This window comes from Macaca fascicularis, chromosome 16 (genome assembly GCF_037993035.2).
Source record: "Macaca fascicularis isolate 582-1 chromosome 16, T2T-MFA8v1.1".
NCBI classification, from domain to species: Eukaryota; Metazoa; Chordata; class Mammalia; order Primates; family Cercopithecidae; genus Macaca; species Macaca fascicularis.
The window spans coordinates 83217130-83241673 of record NC_088390.1 but is presented as its reverse complement, the minus strand read 5'-3'; the positions used below and the strand labels follow the sequence as shown (position 1 = coordinate 83241673).

Genomic DNA, 24544 nt, shown 5'->3' with positions numbered 1-24544 from the left:
CAGGAATTTGAGACCAGACTGGCCAACATGGTGAAACCCTGTCTCTACTAAAAACACAAAAATTAGCCAGGTGGCTCACACATCAGGAGGCTGAGCCAGGAGGATCACTTGAACCCAGGAGGCAGAGGTTGTAGTGAGTCAAGGAGCCAAGATCACGCCACTGTACTCCAGCCTGGGCAACAGAGTGAGACTCTGTCTCAAAAAAAAAAAAAGAAAAAAAGAAAGAAATATGAGTTTTAGAGAAAGGAGTTGTCTAATTATTTTACATGCTGGAAACCCAACCAAAATAACCCAAACGAACAAGCCAAAGTAATTATGTTACATTTTAATGAGAAATTAACTTTTCAAAGTTAACTATCTCTTAACCAATAAACATAATCCATATTCACAACCATGTTGATGAACAAAACCAAACCCTGTAAGATATTTAAAGAGGTTCATTCTGAGCCAGTATGAGTGACTATGGCTGGGAGAACAATCTCAAGAGGTCCTGATAAAGTGTGGTCAGTTACAGCTTGGTTTCACACATTTAGGGAGACAGAAGTTGCAGGTCAAGATATAAATCAATACGTTAGAGTGGTAGTTAGGCAGAACTGGGCAGGGCAGGAGAGGGCCCCTACCAGGTCGTCAGGCAACCATCAGATGATGGTCAGGCAGTTGTTAAACTGTGTCTCTAAAATGATAATTGGTTGCAGCTGGTTCCAGGGACCCGCAGTCTCCCAGTAGATAGAAAATACCTGGAGCTAGTGATCAGCAGCTTCCTGATAAGATCTCAGGCGCTGGGCGAATCGGTTCACACATGTGCACTAAGAGGCAAAATGGGAGTTGAACTGGTATATGACCTTCCTCTGGGAATGTTCGACTGGTAAGAGAAAAATGCCTCAAATGAGCATACACACAACTTCAGTAAACACACTGCACATACAGTCCCTCCCAAGTGCTGGCAGGTCCCTGTGCACACAGACAGCCTGCCCCAAGGGGAAGATCAAGGGAGGAAAAACACAAACCCTGGAACCATGCCAATGTATAAAACCCCAAGTCCAAGGCTGAACAGGGCACTTGGATCCTCATGTTGCCCACTTGACCCTCTCCCAAGTGTACTTTCTTCCTTTCATTCCTGCTCTAAAACTTTTTCATTTTTTATTTTTTATTTTTTTGAGATGAAGTCTCCGTCACCCAGGCTGGAGTGCAATGGTGTGATCTCGGCTCACGGCAACCTCCGCCCTCTGGGTTCAAGCGATTCTCCTGCTTCAGACTCCCCAGTAGCTGGGGTTACAGGCGTGCATTACTAGGCCCAGCTAATTTTTCTATTTTTAGTAGAGATGGGGTTTCACCATGTTGGCCAGGCTGGTCTTGAACTTCCGACCTCAGGTGATGCACCCGCCTCAGCCTCCCAAAATGCTGGGCTTACAGGCATGAGCCACCATGTCCGATCTTATTGATTGATTGAGACGGAGTCTCGCCCTGTCACCCAGGCTGGAAAGCAGTGGTGCAATCCTCTTCCCGGGTTGAAGTGATTACCCTGCCTCAGCCTCCCAAGTAGCTGGGACTACAGGTGCGTGCCACCATGCCTGGCTAATTGTTTTCTTGTTTTTAGTAGAGATGGGGTTTTGCCATGTTGGCCAGGCTGGTCTCGAACTACTGACCTCATGATCCACCCGCCTCGGCCTCCCAAAGTGCTGAGATTACAGGCATGAGCCACCACGCCTGGCCAGGAGTAAGAGTTTATTAAAAAGTTTGGCCAGGTGCGGTGGCTCATGCCTGTAATCCCAGCACTTTGGGAGGCAGAGGCAGGTGGATCACCTGAGATCAGGAGTTCGAGACCAGCCTGGTCAACATGGTGAAACCCCGTCTCTACTAAAAATACAAAAATTAGCCGGGCATGGTGGTGGGCGCCTGTAATCCCAACTACTCGGGAGGCTGAGGCAGAATAATTGCTTGAACCCGGGAGGCAGGGGTTGCAGGGAGCCGAGATCATGCCACTGCATTCCAGCCTGGGTGACACAGTAAGACTCTCAAAACAACAACAACAACAACAACAAAATATATACATATATATTTTGGGCTGGGCATGGTGTCTCATACCTATAATCCTAGCATTTTGGGAGGCTGAGGTGGTTGGATTGCCTGAGCTCAGCAGTTTGAAACCAGCCTGGACAACATGACAACACCCCATCTCTACTAAAAATACAAAAAATTAGCCAGGTGTGGTGGCATGCAACTGTAAACCTAGCTACACAGGAGGCTGAAGCATGAGAACCTCTTGAACCCAGGAGGTGGAGCTTGCAGTGAGCCAAGATCATGCCGCTGCATTCCAGCCTGGTGACAAGCCACTTCACTCCACTCTGTCTCAAAAAAAAAAAACAAACACGTATTTGGGGGTAAAATATTTGTATTTCCTTCAGGTCTCCCATCTGTCATGTGATGCTATACCAGTCAGGCTGGAACTTGGTATCTTATTGCTACAGAGTCTGTTCTGTCAGTCTTACGATTTCTGTTTTAATGTTAATACTAGTCAGTCGTGCCTAAACTCCGAAAAAGGTGGGTATAATAAGGCGGCTGACCTTCTTTCCCTGTCATGGCTGGGAACTGTTTTTCAGGTTTCTCTAGCATCCTCTGGACCCATTACGGGGTCTGTTCAGTCTGTTTGGGGTTGGGGGGTTAGGGTTTTATTTTTGGTTTTCATATCATTTCACTGCTGATTATATAACAAAACCTCATAGTATTATATTTACCCAACCATATGGCTGAAATTTGATCCAGCTTGACCAAGTCTTTCATTTTCTTAGAGGACCAAAAGTAACAGAACTAGACACTTAGGCCATACTGCAAAGAATATTTTCTTTCAATTACATAATGAATCTCTCAGTTTGAGAAAATAAGGAAGGATGTCCACATTCTACTGAAATCACTCACATCCAGTTGGGCATGGTGACTCACACCTGTAATCCTAGCACTTTGGGAGGCCAAGGTAGGTGGACCACCTGAGGTCAGGAGATCAAGACAAGCCAGGCCAATATGGTGAAACCCCATCTCTACTAAACATACAAAAAATTAGCTGGGCGTGGTGGCGGGCACCTGTAATCCCAGCTACTCAGAAGGCTGAGGCAGGAAAATCGCTTGAACCCGGGAGGCGGAGGTTGCAGTGAGTCGAGATCACACCACTGCACTTCAGCCTGGGCAACGAGTGAAACTTCATCTCAAAAAAAAGAAAGAAAAAGAAATCACTCACATCCTGTTATCCTTTGATACCTGTTATCCTTTGATATCTGTTTCTGGGAGTCATGCCTAGAAATAGGGGTTTGAGAGACATGAGAACCCTTGAGAATAATTTTGTTGTATTGATACAAAGCCTTCATGGGAAGATGTAGGATGGGGGAAACTAGAGATTCTCACCTATTAAAGTCATATACATAGCTTTCAAGAACAAGACAGAAAAATTTAAGAATTTGTGGCTCTAAAGGAAATGCCCTACAAAAATAAAACCAGGGCTAATGTCAAGGCTTTTTCCTCTATAGGATTTCCTCCATCATTTGTGATAGGAGGAAGTAATCTAACCTTGTTTATAAGCCCATTACGTAACACCAATTTGGCATCGTGCAGAAAAAAAGGTTAATACCACAGAAAAAATGGTTAATATCTATTGTTTGCAAGGTTGGTCCTGGGCTAGCCTCTGGGCTCAGAGTACTCCTCATCAACAGCTCACTGATAAGAGGGCTGTTTGCCTAGACTAGATAGTAAACACTGTGGCTAGCGGCCCGCACAGCCTGCACGGTGGTTCACACCTGTAATCTCAGCACTTTGGGAGGCCGAGGAGGGTGGATCATCTGAGGTCAGGAGTTTGGGACTGCCTGGCCAACATGGTGAAACCCCATCTCTACTAAAAACACAAAAATTAGCCCAGTGTGGTGGTGCGCCTGTAAATCCCAGCTACTCGGGAGGCTGAGGTGGGAGAACTGCTTGAACCCGGGAGGCAGGGGCTGCAGTGAGCTAATATCGTGCCACTGTACTCCAGCCTGGGTGACAGAGTGAGACTCTGTGTCAGAAAACAAAAATACAAAAAACACTGTGGCTAATGCTAAATTAACACCTGCTTTCCTTCTGGAGTATGGAATTTTGGTACCAGCCAGGCAGAGGCTGCCTATGTGACCAGACTTCAGTAAAAACCTTTGGTGCTGTGTCTCTAGTGGGCCTTCCTGGACAGAAACATGGCATACACACACGTTTCTGCATCTTTGTTGCTGGGGGAAGAGTGTGTTCTGTGTGACTCCTCGGATTGGAGAGGGCATAGGAAGCCTGTGCCTGGATTCCTGCAGGCTCTGCTGAGTCCTTTTCCTTAATATCCAGCTGTGCATTCTGACTGCATCACTGTGAGTTCAACACGTGCTGAGACTTGTGAGTCCTAGTGAATCCCCAAGTTAAGAGGGGGTCCTCGGCCAGGCGCGGTGGCTTATGCCTGTAATCCCAGCACTTTGGGAAGCTGAGGTGGGCAGATCACTTGAGGTCAGTTCGAGACCAGCCTGGCCAACATGGCAAAACCCTGTATCTATTAAAAATACAAAAATTAGCCGGGCATGGTGGTGCATGTCTGTAATTCCAGCTACTTAGGAAGGCTGAGGCAGGAGAATTGCTTGAATCCAGGAGGCGGAGGTTGCAGTGAGCTCAGATCGTGCCACTGTACTCCAGCCTGGGTGACAGAGCAACACTCTGTCTCAAAACAAAACAAAAAAAAGCCAGGCGTGGTGGCTCACACCTGTAATCCCAGCACTTTGGAAGGCTGAGATGGGTGGATCACGAGGTCAGGAGATGGAGACCATTCTGGCTAACACGGTGAAACCCCGTCTCTACTAAAAATACAAAAATTAGCCGGGCGCAGTGGCAGGCGCCTGTAGTCCCAGCTACACGGGAGGTTGAGGCAGGAGAATGGCGTGAACCCGGGAGGCGGAGCTTGCAGTGAGTGGGGATCGTGCCACTGCACTCCAGCCTGGGTGACAGAGCGAGACTCCGTCTCAAAAAAAAAAAAAAACATGGAAGACCTCCAGGAGTGCTTGTGTCTCAAGGAACACCTTTTTTTTTTTTTTTTTTTGAGACGGAGTCTTGCTCTGTTGCCTATGCTGGAGTGCACTGGCTCAATCTCGGCTCACTGCAACCTCTGCCTTCCTGGTAAAAGCGATACTCATGCCTCAGCCTCCCGAGTAGGATTACAGGTGCCCACCACCACACCCAGCTAATTTTTGTATTTTTAGGAGATGGTATTTTACCATGTTGGCCAGGCTGGTCTCAAACTCCTGACCTCAGGTGATCCACCTGCCTTGGCCTCCCAAAGTGCTGGGATTACAGGCACGAGTCACCATGCCTAGCTGTTGTGATAAAATACTCATAAAATTTACCATCTTAACCATTTTGAAGTGTACAGTTCAGTGGCATTAAATACATTACAATGCTGTGCAACCATGACCACTGCCCATCTCCAGAACTCATCTTGCACAACAGAAACTTTGCACTCATTAAACACTAGGCTGGGCGCAGTGGCTCATGTCTGCAATCCCAGCACTTTGGGAGGCCGAGGTGGGTGGATCACTTGAGTCTAGGAGTTCAAGACTCCTAGGTCAGTTCGAGATCAGCCTGGCCAACATGGCGAAACCCTGTCTCTACTAAAAATACAAAAATTAGCCTGGCAACATGGTGAAACCCTGTCTTTACAAAAAATACAAAAAAATTACCTGGGTGTGGTGGGATGCGCCTGTGGTCCCAAGCTACTCAGGAGGCTGAGGTGGGAGGACTGCTTGAGGCCAGAAGTTGGAGGTAGAAGTGAGCTATGTTTGTGCCACTGCACTCCAGCCTGGGTGACAGAGCAAGACCCTGCCTCAAAAACAAAAAATGAAGACAATAAACACTACCTCCTCACTTTTCCGCCCCCACCAGCCCACCATTCTACATCTAACTCCATGGATTTGTCTACTCTAGGTACCTCATATAAATGAAATCAAGCAGTATTTGTCTTTGTGTGACTGGCTTATCTCACTCAGCACAATAATGTCCTCAAGGTCCATCTATGCTATAACATGTGCCCAAATTTCCTTCCTTTGAAGGCTGAATCATACTTCATTGTATGGACATACATTTGGTTCCATCCACTGACGAATATTTAGTTTCTTCCCACTGTTAGGTAATTGTGAATACTACTGCAGTGACTGTGGGTGAAAAAATATCTCTGAGACCCTTTCAACTATTTTGTGTATATGCCCAGAGTGAAACTGCTGGATCATATGTAATTCTATTTTTAGTTTGTTGAGAATAACTCTTTTTTTTTTTTGAGACGGAGTCTCACTCTGTTGCCCAGGCTGGAGTGCAGTGGTATGATCTCTGCTCGATATAACTTCTGTCTCCTGGGTTCCAGCGATTCTCCTGCCTCAGCCTCCTGATTAGCTGGGATTACAGGCACATGACACCACACCCAACTAATTTTTATATTTTTAGTAGAGATGGGGTTACACCATGTTGGCCAGCCAGGCTGGTCTCGAACTCCTGACCTCAAGTGATCCACCTGCCTCAGCCTCCCAAAGTGCTGGAATTACAGGCGTGAGCCACCATACCCGACTTGAGGATAACTGTCTTCTACGGCTGAATACTATTCCATCATATGGAGAAATCACAGTTTGTTTATCCATTCTTTTTTTTTTTTTTTGAGATGGAGTCTCACTCTGTCACCAGGCTGGAGTGCAGTGGCATGATCTCAGCTCACTGCAACCTCTGCCTCCCAGGTTCAAGCGATTCTCCTGCCTCAGCCTCCCAAATAGCTGGGACTACAGGCGTGCGCCACCATGCCCAGCTAATTTTTGTATTTTTAGTAGAGATGGGGTTTCACTGTGTTGGCCAGGATGGTCTCGATCTCTTAACCTCATGATCTGCCTGCCTTGGCCTCCCAAAGTGCTGGGATTGCAGGCGTGAGCCACCATGCCCGGCCTGTTTATCCATTCTTCTACAGATGAATAACTTGAGTTGTTTTGACATTTTGGCTATTGTGAATAATGCAGCTATGAATATGGGTGTACAAATATCACCTCAAGTCTGCTTTTAACTCTTTTATGTATATACTCAGAAGTGAAATTATTGGATCACATGGTATTTCTAATTTTTTGAGGAACTGCCATACTGTTTTCCCAGTGGCTTCACCATTGTACATTTCCACACACAGTGCACGAGGGTTTCAGTTTCTCCACATCCTTGCCAACACCTTTCTTTTTTCTTTTTTTTTTTTTTTTTTTTTTTTTTGGATAGCAGCCATCCCAATGGGTGTGAGGATACAAAAAACTTGACTATTAACGGAGACTTATTTGTACTTTTATGAACTTAAAAACTCCCAAGGGAATCGGGCATGGGAGCTCACACCTGTAATCCCAGCACTTTGGGAGGCCAAGGTGGGCAGATCACGTGAGCTCAGGAGTTCGAGACCAGCCTGGCCAACATGGTGAAATCTCATCTCTACTAAAAATACAAAAAATAAGTTAGCTGGGCATGGTGGCAGGCATCTGTAATCCCAGCTACTCGGGAGTCTGAGGCAGGAGAATCGTTTGTACCCAGGAGGCAGAGGTTGCAGTGAGCCGAGACTGTGCCATTGCACTCCAGCCTGGGCAACAAGAGTGAAACTCCATCTCAAAAAACAAAAGACTCCCAAGGGACTTACTATAAGTCAACAAACAACAAACCAACCAACCAACAAAAATTCCTAGAGGAAAGAAATCCTTTGTGTGGGCAGCCGAAGCCCAGGTTTCAAGGCCTTCAAGTTGGGGTATGGGAAAACTGGGGAGGGGAGGGGGAATGTTTTCATACTCACAGAGAAAAACACCTGTGGTTCAATAAACGTTACTCAAGGTCTAAGCCAAATCTAAATATAGACAATACAAAACTTGCAGTAAAAGAGCAGGGCATCCACACACACAAACAACTACCGCATTTACTTAGCTACAAGCATGAAGACAAAAGTTTTGAACAGCATATATAAGACAAGCATAAAAATTAAACTATTTCATTGTCACATTTCGTCTTTTAAAAATTTTTTTTGAGCTGGAATGCAGTGGCGTGATCTTGGCTCACTGCAACCTCCACCTCATGGGTTCAAGCAATTCTCCTGCCTCAGCTTCCCGAGTAGTTGGGATTACAGGCGCCTGCCACCACGCGGCTAATTTTTGTATTCTTAGTAGAGATGGGGTTTCACCATGTTGGCCAGGCTGGTCTCGAACTCTTGACCTTGTGATCTGCCTGCCTCGGCCTCCCAAAGTGCTACGATTACAAGTGTGAGCCACCGTGCCTGGCCCCACATTTCATCTTTAACTCAAATAATGCAAAGAATTTAAAAGATGACCTTAATGTTATACAGTCATCTAAAGAGTTAACTAAGATCAAAATTATAGACATAAGAACTGAATAAAAGCAGCTGGGCGCGGTGGCTCACACCTGTAATCACGGCACTTTGGGAAGCTGAGGTGGGAGAATCATGAGGTCAAGAGTTCAAAATCAGCCTGGCCAACATGGTGAAGCCCTGTCTCTACTAAAAAATACAAAAATTAGCCAGGCATGGTGGTGTGCACCTGTAGTCCCAGCTACTCGGAAGGCTGAGGCAGGAGAATTGCTTGAACCCGGGATGTGGAGGTTGCAGTGAGCCGAGTTCATACCACTGCACTCCAGCCTGGACAACAGAGCGAGACTCTGTCTCAAAAAAAAAAAAAAAAAAGGCTGGGCGCAGTGGCTCAAGCCTGTAATTCCAGCACTTTGGGAGGCCGAAGTGGGCGGATCACCTGAGGTCAGGAGTTCAAGACCAGCCTGACCAACATGGAGAAACCCCATCTCTACTAAAAATACAGAATTAGCTGGGCGTGGTGGCACATGCCTGTAGTCCCAGCTACTTGGGAAGTTGAGGCAGGAGAATCGCTTGAACCTGGGAGGCAGAGGTTGCAGTGAGCTGAGTTCGTGCCATTGCATTCCAGCCTGGGCAACAAGAGTGAAACTCCGTCTCAAAAAAAAAAAAAAAAAAAAGAACTGAATAAAAGCAAAACAAACTCCCCACAGGGGGAAAAGAAAAAATAAAAAAGAAATAGCTCATTCCTGTAATCCCAGCACTTTGGAAGGCCGAGGCAGGAGGATCACTGGAGCCCAGGATTTCGAGGCCAGCCTGGGCAAGATAAGAAGACACTGTCTTTACAAAAAATAAAAAAAATTATCCAGGCATGGTGGTACATGCCTGTGGTCCTAGCTACTTGGGAGGCTGAGGCAGGAGTATTGCTTGAGCCCAGGAGGTCGAAACTGCAGTGAGCCATGATTCTGCCACTGTGATCCAGCCTGGGCAACAAAGTGAGACGCTGTCTCTAACAAAAAAGTTGAGTACAAAACTGAAAATGAATACTACAGCACAAAGCAAGTAGGAGGCAACCTAGGAAAAGTTGCGTTCCTGCCATACTGCATACAGCACTTCACTCCATTTCCTTTCCCTGTTGACAATAATCACCAGGAATCCTAGGGGTGACAAGATGCCATGGCTTCCTCAGATTAAAATTCTCAGTGTCATTAACAGAGGTGGCTTCACCTCCTTCTGCCAGCAGGATTGTACAGATCCATTATGAGCAAACAGAACAAGGGCCTGGAGAATGCAGGGCTTGGGAAAAAGGACCCAGTTGTCACCTTCCATGTAAGTCTCATTGTGACAGGTGGCAAGGTGGGCAGCCTTGTAAGATGCTCCCCACCAATGCCCTCCCCTGAGGATAGGCTGGAACTAGTGACTGGCACCGAACAGACAGAGTGCAGCGGTGATGAAGTTATAAGAGACTGCAGCTTTTGTCCTGCTCTGCTCTCTCCGGCTGTCCTTGCTTGTGTCCTTTGATGGAGACAGCTGCCATGTTGTGGGCTGCCCTGAAGACTACTCCGTAGCAAGACGAAGGGCAGAGGGCAGTCTTTAGCCAATAGCCATAGGAAACCAAGACCCTTGGCCTGACAGCCTGTGAGGAACTGACTCCTGCAACAACTACATGAGTGAGCAGAGAAGCAGGCCCTCCCCCAGGGAAGCCTGGAACACACCTTCACTGCAGCCTGGAGGGACACTGCGCCCAGGACTCAGCTCAGCCATGCCCAGATTCCCGACCCACAGAAACTGTGATGAAATAGATGTGTGTTATTTTAAGTGGCTACGTTTTGGGGTAATTTGTTATGGCACATTAGAAAACTAATACACCTTGATAAATAATGTGCTTAAAGAGATAATAAATCACTACTTTTAAGTCTAAAAGGGCATTTGTAAATTATTTATATAGGATCGACTAAGCCAATGGAGGTTATATCAACTTCAAAAAGGAAAACCAGAATTTCAACATCTGGAACCACCGGGTGCAGTGGCTCATGCCTGTAATCCCAGCACTTTGGGAGGCTGAGGCAGGTGGATCGTGAGGTCAGGAGTTCGAGACCAGCCTGACCAACATGGTGAAACCCCATCTCTACTAAAAATACAAAAATTAGCCAGGTGTGGTGGCGCATGCCTGTAATCCCAGATACGCAGGAGGCTGAGACAGGAGAATCGAACCTGGGAGGTGGAGGCTGCAGTGAGCCGAGATTGCACCACTGCACTCTAGCCTGGATGACAGAGTGAGACGCTGTCTCAAAAAACAAACACACACACTCACACACACACACACACACACACACACACCCCAGCCAAAAAAACAACAAAAAAAAGTGAGCTCTTGCTAGGTACAGTGGCTCTTGCTTATAATCCCCCCAGCACTTTGGGAGGCCATGGTGAGAGGATCACTTAAGCCCAGGAGTTCAAGATCAGCCTGAGCAACATAGGGAGACTGTCTCTACTAAGATTTTGAAAAATCAAAAAACTGAGCTCTCTCATTTACATGAAATGTTCAGAATAGGCAAATCTATAGAGACAGAAAGTAGATTCGTGGTTGCCATGCCAGATGAGAAGGAATGACTGCTGACAGGCAGCAACCGCTTTTTGGGGTGATAAAATGTCCTGAAATTAGATCATTGTGGTGGTTATGCAACCTTGTGAATGTACACTTTAAAATGGGACATTTTTACGGTTTCTGGATTTGATTTCAATGTAAAAAAAAAAATTAAGTGAACTCTTTTTTTTTTTTTTTTGAGACGGAGTCTCACTCTGTCGCCCAGGCTGGAGTGCAGTGGCCAGATCTCCGCTCACTGCAAGCTCCGCCTCCCGGGTTCCCGCCATTCTCCTGCCTCAGCCTCCCGAGTAGCTGGGACTACAGGCGCCTGCCACCTCGCCCGGCTAGTTTTTATTTTTTAGTAGAGACGGGGTTTCACCGTGTTAGCCAGGATGGTCTCAATCTCCTGACCTCGTGATCCGCCCGTCTCGGCCTCCCAAAGTACTGGGATTACAGGCTTGAGCCACCAAGCCTGACCTAAGTGAACTCTTATGGAGGGAAGCTAACACTTCCATTTCAACATCTCCCCAAATAGTTATGCTCCATTCCCGCACACAAGATGATAGACTGGCACTGATCGAGGGGGACACATAAATGATGGCGTGACATTGGCCTGATGACACAGCTCAGATCTCACTCCAGGTTTGTTTGGGGGTTTCTGCATTGCATCTTTCCAGGAAAATTGCTAGCAAAAGTCCTCCCCCAGTAAATACATTTGTCTTTTTCAATGTTTTTGTTGTTATAGATGTTACATTCCTGTTCTTAAGACTTAAAGGACCGGGCGTGGTGGCTCACCCCTGTAATCCCAGCACTTTGGGAGGCGGAGGCAGGTGGATTGTGAGGTCAGGAGTTCGAGACCAGCCTGGCCAACATAGTGAAACACCATCTCTACTAAAAATTAGCCAGGTGTGGTGGCACCCACCTGTAATCCTAGCTAGCTGGGAGGCTGAAGCACGAGAATTGCTTGAACCCGGGAGGCAGAGGTTGCAATGAGCTGAGATTGCGCCACTGCACTCTAGCCTGGGCAAACAGAGTGAGACTCTGTCTCTAAATAAATAAATAAATAAATAAATAAATAAATAAATAAAAATTTTAAAAAAGACTTAAGACAATTTTTACCTTATTTCATAATACTTAATTGGCCACTCCTTGCTATGAGCTGCAAGGTAAGAAAACTTATCAAACAAAATATTTACAGAGGAAGACATATTTTCAAAATCAAGATTTCATTTCAGCATCTTATTTTTCATTATTTTAAAAAATTATCATTATTATTCTTTTCTTTTCTGTTTTTTTTTTCTTTTCTTTTCTTTTGAGATGGAGTTTCGCTCTTGTCACCCAGGCTGGAGTGCAATGGCACGATCTCAGCTCACTGCAACCTCTGCCTCCCAGGTACAAGCGAATTCTCTTACCTCAGCCTTCCTAGTAGCTAGGATTACAGGCATGCACCACCAAACCCAACAAATTTTTGTATTTTTAGTAGAGATGAGATTTCACCATGTTGGCCAGGCTGGTCTCAAACTCCTGACCAAAGGTGATCCACCCACCTCAGCCTCCCAAAGTGTTGTGATTATACGCATGAGCTACTGTGCCCGGCCTATTATTATTTTCAAGACAGGGTCTCACTCTGTTGCCCAGCCTGGAGTGCAGTGGTGTGATCATAGCTCACTACAGCCTCAAACTGCTGGGCTGAAGTGATCCTTCTGTCTCAGCTTCAAACTCCTGGGCTGAAGTGATCCTTCTGTCTCAGCCTCCCCAGCAGCTGGGAGTATAAGTGTGCACCACATCACCCAGCTTTGCTATTTATTTAAATGTCATTCCCCAACACATATCAGGAGTGACATATGCTTCCCATGATTACATAGCAAAACATACTCCATAGCCAGAAAACATATTTATATGACATACGGCCTAGTATTCTAAATCAAGGCAGGATCTTCCAACACGAGCAGGAGGGAAAAGAAAACATGTACATTCTATAACATGATTATAAGAATTGAGATAGATGAAATGAAAAACAACATCTTTGAACAATTACAGTTGACAGAACAGCTTTCCCTTATTCCACTTGCTTTAAATAACTCATATCTGTAAACTTGAACACCAACTCTGGCTGATTGAACAGTCTTAATCCCTTGATTTTCCATACTGAACATCACCCAATATATAGTGAAGATCAAAGGCGACTTCTTCCACCAAGCTCTGTGTCCAGCTGTGTTTCTGAGGTCACACGTGTCCCCTCATGGACACCAGATCAGATACTTCGGTAGTCAGAGCCGCGGGCTACAAAGGCGGCAGCTTCCCATTCCACAGTGAAGAACGAAATTGTTCCAAAAAACCCAAATATCACCATGACCAGGAGTTGCCAGTGAAGAAGAAGGTAGTTGCTGTAGAAAAATGCCACGGCTGCGCAAATAGACTAAGAACAAACAAAACAAATCACAACAGGCACACCGGGGGCCATGCTGAGCCACAATTAGCCCCTAGCCCCACTCCTATCCGGCCCCAAGGACACCTGGAACTGGCAGTGCTTTCTATTCTTTCTGCATCTAGGTATGACTTCCTCAGTCACTGACTCACAAACATGCACCATAAATTCCTGCTACAATCCCTGGTATTTAAAACAGCATTTTGGCCAGGTGTGGTGGTTCATGCCACCCAACACTTTGGGAGGCCAAGGTGGGAGAAATGCTTGAGCCCGGAAGTTCAAGACCAGCCTGCACAACATGGCAAGACCCCATCTCTATAAAATAAAATAAAATGAAAAAAAACAGCATTTTGTGGAAAATTGGAGTAACAAGAATGTACAGAGTAAGAAATACACTTGTCTGTATTACAAGTGAATAGAATTCTGGTATCTAAGGAAGGAAATCTCTAATCAGAGCCATAGAGACCAGAATGTAAAATCTGTTACACAAAAAATCTTACTGCTCATGGCTTCCTAATTCTATTCAAAAATCCTTTTAAATCCCCAACTTTTGTTTAAAAAACATAAGACAAAAGCAAAAAAAAAAGAAAAAAAAAGAAGAAACAAAAAAAATAAAATAAAATAAAATAAGAAACACAATCTAGCCAGGGCGGTGGCTCATGTTTATAATCCCAGGACTTTGCAGGGCCCAAGCGGGCGGATTACTTGAGGCCAGTAGTTTACGACCAGCCTGGCCCAAATGGCGAAACCTCATCTCTACCAAAAATATAAAAACTTAGCTGAACGTGGTAGTGCATGCCTGTAATCCCAGCTACTTGGGAGGCAGAGATTGCACTGAGCCAAGATCGTGCCACTGCACTCCAGTCTGGACTACAGAGTGAGACTGTCTTTTTTTTTTTTTTTTTTTGAGACGGAGTCTCGCTCTGTCATCCAGGCTGAAGTGCAGTAGCTTGATCTCAGCTCACTGCAAGCTCCACCTCCTGGGTTCACACCATTCTCCTGCCTCAGCCATCCGAGTAGCTGGGACTACAGGCACGTGCCACCACGCCCAGCTAATTTTTTTTATATTTTTAGTAGAGATGAGGTTTCACCATATTAGCCAGGATGGTCTCAATCTTGTGACCTTGTGATCTGCCCGCCTTGGCCTCCCAAAGTGCTGGGATTACAGGCTTGAGCCGTGGTGCCCGGCCGACTTTGTTTTAAAAAAAAAAAAAAAAAACAGGCCAGGTGCAGTGGCTCACACATATAATCCCCAGCACTTTGGCAGGCCAAGGCGGGTGGATCACCTGAGGTCAGAAGTTCAAGACCAGCCTGATCAACATGGTGAAACCCCACCTCTGCTAAAAAGAAAAAAAAAAACACAAAAATTAGCCAGGCGTGGTGGTGTGTGCCTGTAATCTCAGCTACTAGGGAGGTTAAGGCAGGAGAATTGCTTGAACCTGGAAGGCGGAGAATGCAGGGAGTCAAGATTGCGCTACTGCACTCCAGCCTGAGTGACAGAGAGAGACTCTATCAAAAAAAATAAAAGGAAATAAAAATTAAAACCACGATACAAATAACCAAGAAAAACAAGGTAATACACAAAGGAAAGAGCCCTACGTCAAACACAGTCGCAATCTGAAGAGGTTACCTGAACAAACTTGAAGATGGCAAATGCTGGGGCACTGTCTTCAGAATACAGAAAGCCCAAGATACTAAGCAGCTGGGTATTAAAGCAGCTGTCTCCAAGGCCCAACAGAAAACTGCAGAGAATGGCAACTTCTTTGCTGAAGAAAACAAAAATCAATTTAGTATGAGCAATATCTGCTAGAGCCATTTAAAATATACAAGCAACCCACCCACAAAAGCATTCTACCTGCAAGTTTTAAATCCTATGAAACAAAAATAAAGACAAAGCTGGCGCTGTGGCTCATGCCTGGAATCCCAGCACTTTGGGAGGCTGAGGTGGGCAGATCACTTGAGGACAGGAGTTAGAGACCAGCCTGGCCAAGATGGCAAAACCCCACCTCTACTAAAAATACAAAAATTAGCTGAGCATAGTGGCGCGTGCCTGTAATGCCAACTACTCGGGAGGCTGAGGCAGAAGAATCACTTGAACCCCGGAGGCGGAAGTTGCAGTGAGTGGAGATCGCGCCACCTCAGGAGGCTGAGGCACCAGAATTGCTTGAACCTCAGAGGCGGAGGTTGCAGTGAGTGGAGATCACGCCACTTGCATTCTAGGCTTGCAGACAGAGTGGGACTCTGTCTCAAAAAAGATAATAAATAAATAAATAAATAAATAAATAAATAAATAAAGACTAGAATTTATAAGGTAAGAATTTGTGCTCAAATGCACACACCTTTACATTCTAACAAACTCTGGTCTCACCCATTTGTGAAGAAAACGCAGGTTGAGTATCCCTTATCAAGACCAGAAGTGTTTCAAATCTTCTTTTCAGGTTTTGGAACACCTGCATTATACTGACCAGTTAGGTAATTTTAATCTGATAATCTGTAATCTGAAATGTTCTAATAAGCACCTCCCTTTGAGCATCATGTTGGCCCTCGAAAAGTTTCGGATTTTGGAGCATGTTGGATTTCAGATTTTCAGATGCGACATACTCAGTTTGTATAGTTTTGTGGGCTGGGCTCCCCTTGGATTTGTGGAGCTGGACACAAATGTCTGCATTTATAATGAACTTGAGAGTTGAGTGTACTAAACCAATATCCTCAAACGTTATATAAACTGCTCTGGAAGGACTGAATGGCCTCCCCAGTTGCCAGGTTTTCCCTCGCTCCTCTTTGATCTTCCTCCAGGCCCTAATATCTGGATATTTCACTGCTCAAGAAGCAGAGATAAAAAATTCAAATCAGATACTCATGTGCTCCTTCAAGGATCAAGAAAAACATTTAGTGGGGGAAGAGGTTAAAACCAACCATTACAAAAATAACTTAGGATTCTCTAAGGATTCCTATTTAAACTCAGTCTGACTCCATGAACACTTGACAGATGACCTTAGAGAGACACCAGGCTCTCTGAAGAGGATTAACTGCTCCACTTTCAATATCTAGCCATCCGTTACCTCCCACCCGTCCTCAAGTGACTAGAGAAATGACAGCCACTATACCTGGATTTGATGTAAGCACTGCTGTCAGTTCCTTTAACAGGAGCAATCGGGGCATCTCCAGGCATGTTGAGAAATATTAGATAAAAAGCTATAAAGTGCACCAGGATGCCCAACAGCACAACTGGATTTCTACCAAAACGATTGTTCTTGCTCAGCAGGCCGAAGAGGCTTCCACCTACAAGTCAAGACGGCAGAAACATCACTAACATTGCTGAAACATTACACACCCAGGCCTGAGCTATCCACCAAGGAGCCAAGGAATAAACATTCTCACTTGTTAAATTTCTTCAAAAAATCCAACACCTCAGCACTTGCAGACAATGATAATGATGACCAAGCATCAACGATTAGAACAAAAAAGTAAGGTATCAAAATGACTTGCATTTCTATTCAGGAACATTCTTGTATTTCTTCTCTGTGAATTATTGTACCCCGCAAGCTATCCCCTTTGACCTGTAGCTTATAACAGAAATAAAATAAGGACACAACTTGTCATTATGACCATGTTTTTGTTGTAATCATAGCCAAACAAGCCAAGGTATCACACTGAAAGGCAGTCATTATGGATTCTGAGAATTATGTGTGAGCTCCGAAGAGGAGTCGGAGAGGCCTTGGAAGACTCAGCAGCCAGAACAGCTAAGGATGTCTCAAGAGCTGACAGGAGAGTCCTCAACAGTGAGAAGGGAAGAACTCTGTAACTGAAAGGAAGACGACTATGGGGCATGACCTTTACAATTTTTAAGTGATTTCTACCCCATAAATCTATACCAGCAAACCTATATATCAAAAGTGAAGGATGGCTGGGTGCAGGGTCTCATGCCTGTAATCCCAGCATTTTGGGAGGCCAAGGTAGGAGAACTGCTTGAGGCCAGGAGTTCCAAACCAGCCTCAGCAACACAGCAAGACTCTTTTATAAAAAAATAAAGAAAACATTGTATATATATTTTAAAAAGTGGGCCAGGTGTGGTAGCTCACACCTGTAATCCCAGCACTTTGGGAGGCCAAGGCGGGCAGATCACCTGAGGTCAGGAGTTCGAGACCTGCCTGGCCAACATGGTGAAACCCTGTCTCTACTAAAAATACAAAAATTAGCCAGGTGTGGTGGCACATGCCTGTAGTCCCAGCTACTTAAGAGGTGGAGGCAGGAGAATCACTTGAACCCGGGGGGCAGAGGTTGCAGTGAACCGAGATCACGCCATTGCACTCCAGCATGGACGCCACAGTGAGACTGTCTTAAAAAAATAAAAAAAATTTTAAAAATGAAAAAAGTTGCTGGGCGCAGTGGCTCATGCCTGTAATCCCAGCACTTTGGGAGGCCAAGGTGGGCAGATCATGAGGTCAAGAGATCGAGACCAGCCTGACCAACATGGTGAAACCTTGCCTCTACTAAAAATATAAAAATTAGCTGGGCGTGGTGGCATGCGCCTGTAGTCCCAGCCACTCAGGAGGCTGAGGCAGGAGAATCGCTTGAACTCAGTGAGCCAAGATTGCGCCACTGCACTCCAGCCTGGCAACCGAGCGAGACTCCGTCTGGGGGAAAAAAAAAAAATTAAAAAGTGAAGGTGAGCAGCAAAAACAAAACAAAACAAAAAAACCCTGCCTAGAAAATGGGCAAAAGATATGCACATACATGTCACCAAAGGAGATATAAAGAGGATAAATAAACACATTAAAAGATGTTCAACATCATTACCCATTAAAGAAAGTAAAACCACAATGAAACATAACTACACATCTATCACAATCGCTAACATCAAAAATAGTGATAACACCAAATGCTGGCAAGGATTCAGAAAAACGGAACCACTCATACATTGCTGGTACAGCCACTCCGGAAAATATTTGGCAGTTCCTCTCAAGAGTAGGCAACAGGCCGGGCGCGGTGGCTCAAGCCTGTAATCCCAGCACTTTGGGAGGCCGAGACGGGTGGATCACGAGGTCAGGAGATCGAGACCATCCTGGCTAACACGGTGAAACCCCGTCTCTACTAAAAAATACAAAAAATTAGCCGGGCGAGGTGGCGGGCGCCTGTAGTCCCAGCTATTCCGGAGGCTGAGGCAGGAGAATGGCGTGAACCCGGGAGGCGGAGCTTGCAGTGAGCTGAGATCCGGCCACTGTACTCCAGCCTGGGCGACAGAGCGAGACTCCGTCTCAAAAAAAAAAAAAAAAAAAAAAAGAGTAGGCAACAGAGGGAGAAAGAACCCAGGCGGAGCCCAGCAGCCTCCATGGATTGAAGAGACGGGGATGTGAATCTAGGGATATCAGGGTAACTAGAGTTCACAGACAACGGTATCAGAAAGGAGAGCGACACAGAAAAACAATTCCAGAGAGCTGCAGACAGTCCCCGACTCTTCAGCTGAGGACTGATCAGCACATAAAGGGAGCAAATTAGCAGAAGCCAGGGAAAGAACCAGCCAAGAGGATTAGTGGTACTAGGGCTCCGCCCTCGGCTGGGTATAGTGTCTGGCCCACCAGCCACTTAAAAGCTTATGATTCACAGGAACTGGGTGGAGCACACAGAAGGGTCTTCCCTTAGAAGCAGGAAATAATTGGCCCTAGACTGAGTAATGCTGCAGTCTTGCCCAACAAATCTTAAAAGGTACGCTGTTTTCAATGAAATGAACTACATCTAAGAACAAAGCTCAAAAATACTGACAGGAGGGCCGGGCGCGGTGGCTCATGGCTGTAATCCCAGCACTTTGGGAGGCCAAGGTGGGTGGATCAAGAGGTCAGGAGATCAAGACCAGCCTGGCCAACATGGTGAAACCCCATCTCTACCACAAATACAAAAATTAGCCAGGTGTGGTGGCGGGTGCCTGTAGTCCCAGCTACTTGGGAGGCTGAGGCAGGAGAATTGCTTGAACCCGGGAGGCGAAGGTTGCCGTGAGCCGAGACCGAGCCACTGTACTCTAGCCTGGGTGACAGAGCAAGACTCTGTCTTTAAAAAAAAAAAGAAAAAGTAAAGAAGGGAAAGTGTTAACAATAGGTGAATCCTGTTAAAGGATATTCAGATGTTCTTTGCACTATTCTTATTTTTGCAATTTCTTTTTTTGTTTTGGTTTTTTGACTTTTTTGAGACAAAGTCTTGCTCTGTCGCCCAGGCTGGAGTGCAGTGGTGTGATCTGGGCTCACTGCAACCTCCCATTTCAGCCTCCCAAGTAGCTGGGACTACAGGAATACGCCACTACACCTGGCTAATTTTTGTACTTTTTTTGTAGAGATGGGGTTTTGCCATGTTGCCCAGGTTGGTCTCAAACTCCTGAGCTCAAGCAATCTGCCCACCTCAGCTTCCCAAAGCTCTAGGATTACAGGTGTGAGCACTGCACCTGGCCTATTTTTGCAATTTCTTATCAATTTGAAATTATTTTTTCAAAAAGGCAGGCAGCCTACAGAAAGTGAGTTTCTTCCCAGGTGGTCTACAGGCAGACACTAAACAAGCACTTACCAGACAGACTACCCTGCACCGACTCACCATGGCTAAGCTTCGTCTGCCATTTATATACCCTTAACTCCCAACATCAGTCTCCGGCCCACGAGTCCCTCCTGAGCATCAGCCTGCATTTCCCACTGGACACTTCTCTATTTGGGTGCCTCTCTGGTACTTAGAGGTGTTCAAAATCCCACTCAGCAGATCTCCCCAAACCCCATCTCCTACAGCATTTTCTCTGCCCAGGTTACTCTCATCAACCTGGTCATCATTCTAGACAACTCTCCTCACCCCGCCATGCAACCGGTGACTAAGTTCTGCTGAAACCATGTTCTCATTATTCATTCAACACATTTAACTCATCTACTGGATGCCCAATAATATAGACCTTGTCCTGCTCCAGGTGTTGGCAATAAGGCAGGGACCAAAAAACAAAAACAAACAAACCCTCCAAAGTCCACTTGACCCACGGTGCTTACCACTGCCTGACATGCAAAGTCTTCTGTTTTTATTGTCTGTGTTCTTCCTGAGTAGCATATAAGCTCTACGTGGGCAGGTGTTTTTGTCTGTTTTGTTGACATGACAGATTACAATAAATCTTTGTTGAAGTTCCTCATATCTAACACAATATTCAATATACTGCAAGTGCTGAACAAATCTTTGTTGAATAAGAGTAACTAGTGGAGCATAATAAAAATATTTATTTGGTTTTTGCTGCTAGTTCTTGGCACAGAAATCCTAAAAGGTCTGGAATTTCCTCAGTGATATGAGGGACATTAGTTATTCAGAAGGAGCCACTTTCAATCATACCAAAGTTTATGTTAAGGGGGCAACTCTTGGGGACAGAGGGGTTGGCCTGGGATAGAGCTTCAGGATGGGGCTGGTTCCCAGAAAGACCAAGCCCTAAGCGCTGGAACTTCTAGGCCCCTTTCACTCCCCCTTCAGGGAGGGAAGGCTGGAGATTACATCAATCACCAATGGCCAATGATTGTTTTTTGTTGTTGTTGTTAAGAGACAGGGTCTCCTTATGTTGTCCAGGCTGGTCTCGAACTCCTGGGCTCAAGCAATCCTCCTACCTTGGCCTCCCAAAGTGCATGAGCCACTGCACCAGGCCATGTGGCCAATGATTTAATCAATCATGCCTATGTAACAGGATCTGCATAAATCCCCCTAAAAAGGGTTAGAGGAGCTTCCGGAGTGGTGAACCCAAAATCCATGGAGACAGAGGCTCCTGCACTTAGGGACCCTTTCAGACCCCACCCTTTGCACCTCCTCATCAGGCTGCTCATCTGTATCCTTTATAATAAACTCTAATAGTCAGGAGAGCATTTTCCTGAGTTCTGTGAGTTGCTCTAGGAAATTATCAAACCTGAAGGGGGAAGAGGGCTGTGGGAACCTCCAAATTTGTACCCAAGTCAGAGAGATGTGCCTGAGAGGCCTATGGACCCATGACTGTCTGTCTGTCTGTCTGTAGGACTGAACCCTTAAACCTGTGGAATCTGACGCTAACTCTGGATAGTTAAGTGTTAGAACAGGACTGAGCTGTTGGACACCCAGTTGGTGTCAGGGAATCAGAGAATCAGAGTCAGGAATTCCAAGACATTCTAAATATTTTAAGAGGAAAAGTGGGGAGACACTGTGTGTTTTCTAACACAGGGTTTCCATCTGTGAATTATTTTGCAAATGTTTCATAATTTAGTCATATTAGAATAGCAGTAATAGGCCGGGAGCGGTGGCTCACGCCTGTAATCCCAGTACTCTGGGAGGCCGAGGAGGGCAGATCACGAGGTCAGGAGATAGAGACCATCCTGGCTAACACGGCGAAACCCCGTTTCTACTTAAAATACAAAAACAAAATTAGCCGGGCATGGTGGCAGGCACCTGTAGTCCCAGCTACTTGGGAGGCTGAGGCAGGAGAATGGCATGAACCTGGGAGGCAGAGCTTACAGTGAGCCGAGATCGCGCCACTGCAATCCAACTCTAGCCTAGGCGACAGAGTGACACTCCGTCTCAAAAAAAGAAGAATAGCAATAATAGAAAAATAAAAACATACATGTTTGGGTAAAAATAAGTAGAAAAAAACAGAAATTCAAGGACAACGGTGAGGGGCACTTAAAATTTCTATTTTACCCATAATAAACCAATATTTTTAATGCTAATGCTTTTTTTTAAAAACCAACCTAAAATTTCTCCAATGCCGATGAAAATGCCAGAAAGTCCAATAAGGCTTTTCTCTTCTGCTCCAAATTTATTTATAGCACCAATACAGGTTCCATATACACCAGAGAAGAAAGTTAATTCCAGACCTTCAGTTAAAAAAAAAAAAAGATGTAATTTATACATTCACATTTTTGTTTATCTTCCCATCTAGTAGTATCTGACAAAAGAATACTTGAGTAGTAAAACACACAAAACAAAACTCATAGAGACTGAAATATTAATCCCCAAGCAGAGCATAATTTGATGTGATGTAACTGATGAAATGGAATTAGCTTCATGCTATGGACTAAATGTTTGTGTCCTCCGGAACTGTGAGAAATAAATGTCTGTTGTTTAAGCCACACAGTCTATGGAAATTTGTTATAGCAGCTAAAATTAAGATACCACAAGATGGCATCTGCCATATATTTCAGATAAAAGTATATAACTCAAATGAACAGATATCCTTATGTTAAAACCTATCACTCTCCATAAAGGTGGAGATGGGCAGAGGTGATAATTAACGTAACTTTGTAATAGTGAAGACTAACGTGCTCATTAACCTTGTTAGTAGCTTTCCAAAGAAACACGAACATTCCTATTTTTTTCTGAGAGAGGGTCTCACTCTGTTGCCCAGGCTGGAGTATAGTGGCACTATCTCAGCTTACTGCAACCTCTGCCTCCCAGGTTCAAGCAATTCTCCCTGCCTCAGCCTCCCAAGTAGCCGGGATTACAGGCGTGCACCACCACACCAGGGTAATTTTTCCATTTTTAGGCATTTCACCGTGTTGGCCAGGCTGGTCTCGAACTCCTGACCCCACGTGATCTGCCCACCTCAGCCTCCCAAAGTGCTGGGATTACAGACATGAGCCACTGTGCCCGGCCCCTATTGGATTATATTCACACTGTAATGGAAAGCCAATACATACTATACAATGTGTCTTAAAAGCACCATAATGTTTTAATTAAACCCTTTTTTCTAGGAAAAGAAAATTCCTAAGATTAAAAAATTAGAGTAAATCAGTAGGGGACCTTGATTCCCTAATGCTACAAAACCTTAACTGTTAAAGATGTTTAATGTTTATTCTATTTCACCTAAAAATATGTTGCACATAAAAGGAAAAGAGCAAATTACAGCATTTTTTAAAAGAAAACAAATTTCCTTATCATTCTTGACTTACGGGTACTCCACCTGTTATCATACCACATTATGACATGCTTCTATTTCATTAGAAATTATTTTTATTTTATTTATTTTTTTAATTTTTTGAGACAGAGGTCTTACTCCCGTGGCCCAGGCTGGAGTATAGTGGTGCTATCTCAGATCATGCAACCTTGACTTCCTGAGCTCAGGTGATCCTCTGATCTCGGCCTCCTGAGTGGCCGGGGCTACAGGCATGCACCACCACACTTGGCTAATTTTTTGTATTTTTAGTAGATATGGGGTTTCACCATGTTGCCCAGGCTGGTCTTGAACTCCTGGGCTCAAGCAATCCACCCACCTCAGCCTCCCAAAGTGCTGGGATTACAGGCATGAGCCACTACACCTGTCCAGAAATGATTTTAATCCATATAAAGTTACAGATTTCTTCATGGTTATTTTCTGTAGTGCTCTGTGTTGCCCTAAAACCACTGGTCCCAATGAGCCATGTGTCCTGGTTTTTCTGAACCTTGTGCAGAATCCTTCCACATTGAATTTGGGCCAACCCTGTGATTTGCTGTCACCAACAGAATCCACTAGAAGTGATGTTGGGCTAGACTGCAGCCTGAGCTTTAAGAAAGTCTGGTATTCTTTCCCATTGCCTTTTTTGGAGCCATCAGTCCATTAACTAAGGTGTCTGGCTATACTGCCGGGTCACAAGGTGATCTTATAGAGGGGGTCGTGTAGATGGAGAGCAGCTCTGAGACTACACAAAAAGAGAGATACTCAGCCTTTCATCTGACCACAGTGAAGGCGACATGTGAAGGAAACCAGCCACAAGAGACCCCAAGTGACACCATGAGAAGAACCATTCACTGAGCCCAGTCAATGCACAGAATTGTGAGAAATAATAACGTGGCTATTGTCTTCAACCCCTTATTATCATTATGAAGCAAGAGAAAACAAGAACAGCAATTCCATTACCTGTATAAGCAGTTGTGATACTAAGAAGGAGCATCTCCTTGGTGACACATAACTTAAAAGACTTTTCTGTAAAGAAAAAAATTTAACAGTACTTAATTCGATTTTAGTTAATAAAACAAACATTCTAAAACAGTCCTTCAACCAAAACACCCCTTGTCAATAATGCCAGTAAACGAACACTTTGGGATAGAAGTTTCAGATTAAAATGCTTAAGGCATGCACTAAATTTGCCCTATAAATAAAATGCTTATTTCAAGTGCTTAAATATATTCTACAGTTGCATTTCCTCAGCACATTTTCCAGCTCGTATAACAA

General features: G+C 45.0%; 1 protein-coding gene and 1 long non-coding RNA gene across 20 annotated transcripts in view; both read right to left on the bottom strand.

Annotated features, from left to right (window-relative positions):
• Positions 1 to 310: 310 nt before the first annotated feature.
• On the bottom strand, positions 311 to 5862 carry LOC141408859 (uncharacterized). The gene is made up of 2 exons (XR_012426211.1): positions 5724 to 5862; positions 311 to 862 (listed from the first exon to the last, which is right to left on the bottom strand). It is a non-coding gene; the product is annotated as an uncharacterized lncRNA (long non-coding RNA).
• Positions 5863 to 12824: 6962 nt separating this feature from the next.
• Positions 12825 to 24544, bottom strand: part of MFSD11 (major facilitator superfamily domain containing 11) — a 38990-nt gene continuing 27270 nt past the window's right edge. For 15 of the 19 annotated variants that reach the window (XR_012426199.1, XM_074020641.1, XM_015437827.4 and 12 more), the window contains 5 exons: positions 24230 to 24295; positions 22086 to 22211; positions 16479 to 16653; positions 15002 to 15137; positions 12825 to 13362 (listed from right to left, as the gene is read on the bottom strand). Coding sequence is in view for 17 of the 19 variants with exons in the window: in XM_074020641.1 (XP_073876742.1) it covers positions 13198 to 13362; positions 15002 to 15137; positions 16479 to 16653; positions 22086 to 22211; positions 24230 to 24295 (668 nt within the window). In the remaining 2 variants the exon portion in view is untranslated. The remainder of the gene's footprint in view (positions 13363 to 15001; positions 15138 to 16478; positions 16654 to 22085; positions 22212 to 24229; positions 24296 to 24544) is intronic. The other 4 variants (XR_012426200.1, XM_074020633.1, XM_074020634.1 and 1 more) reach the window with 1 other exon arrangement.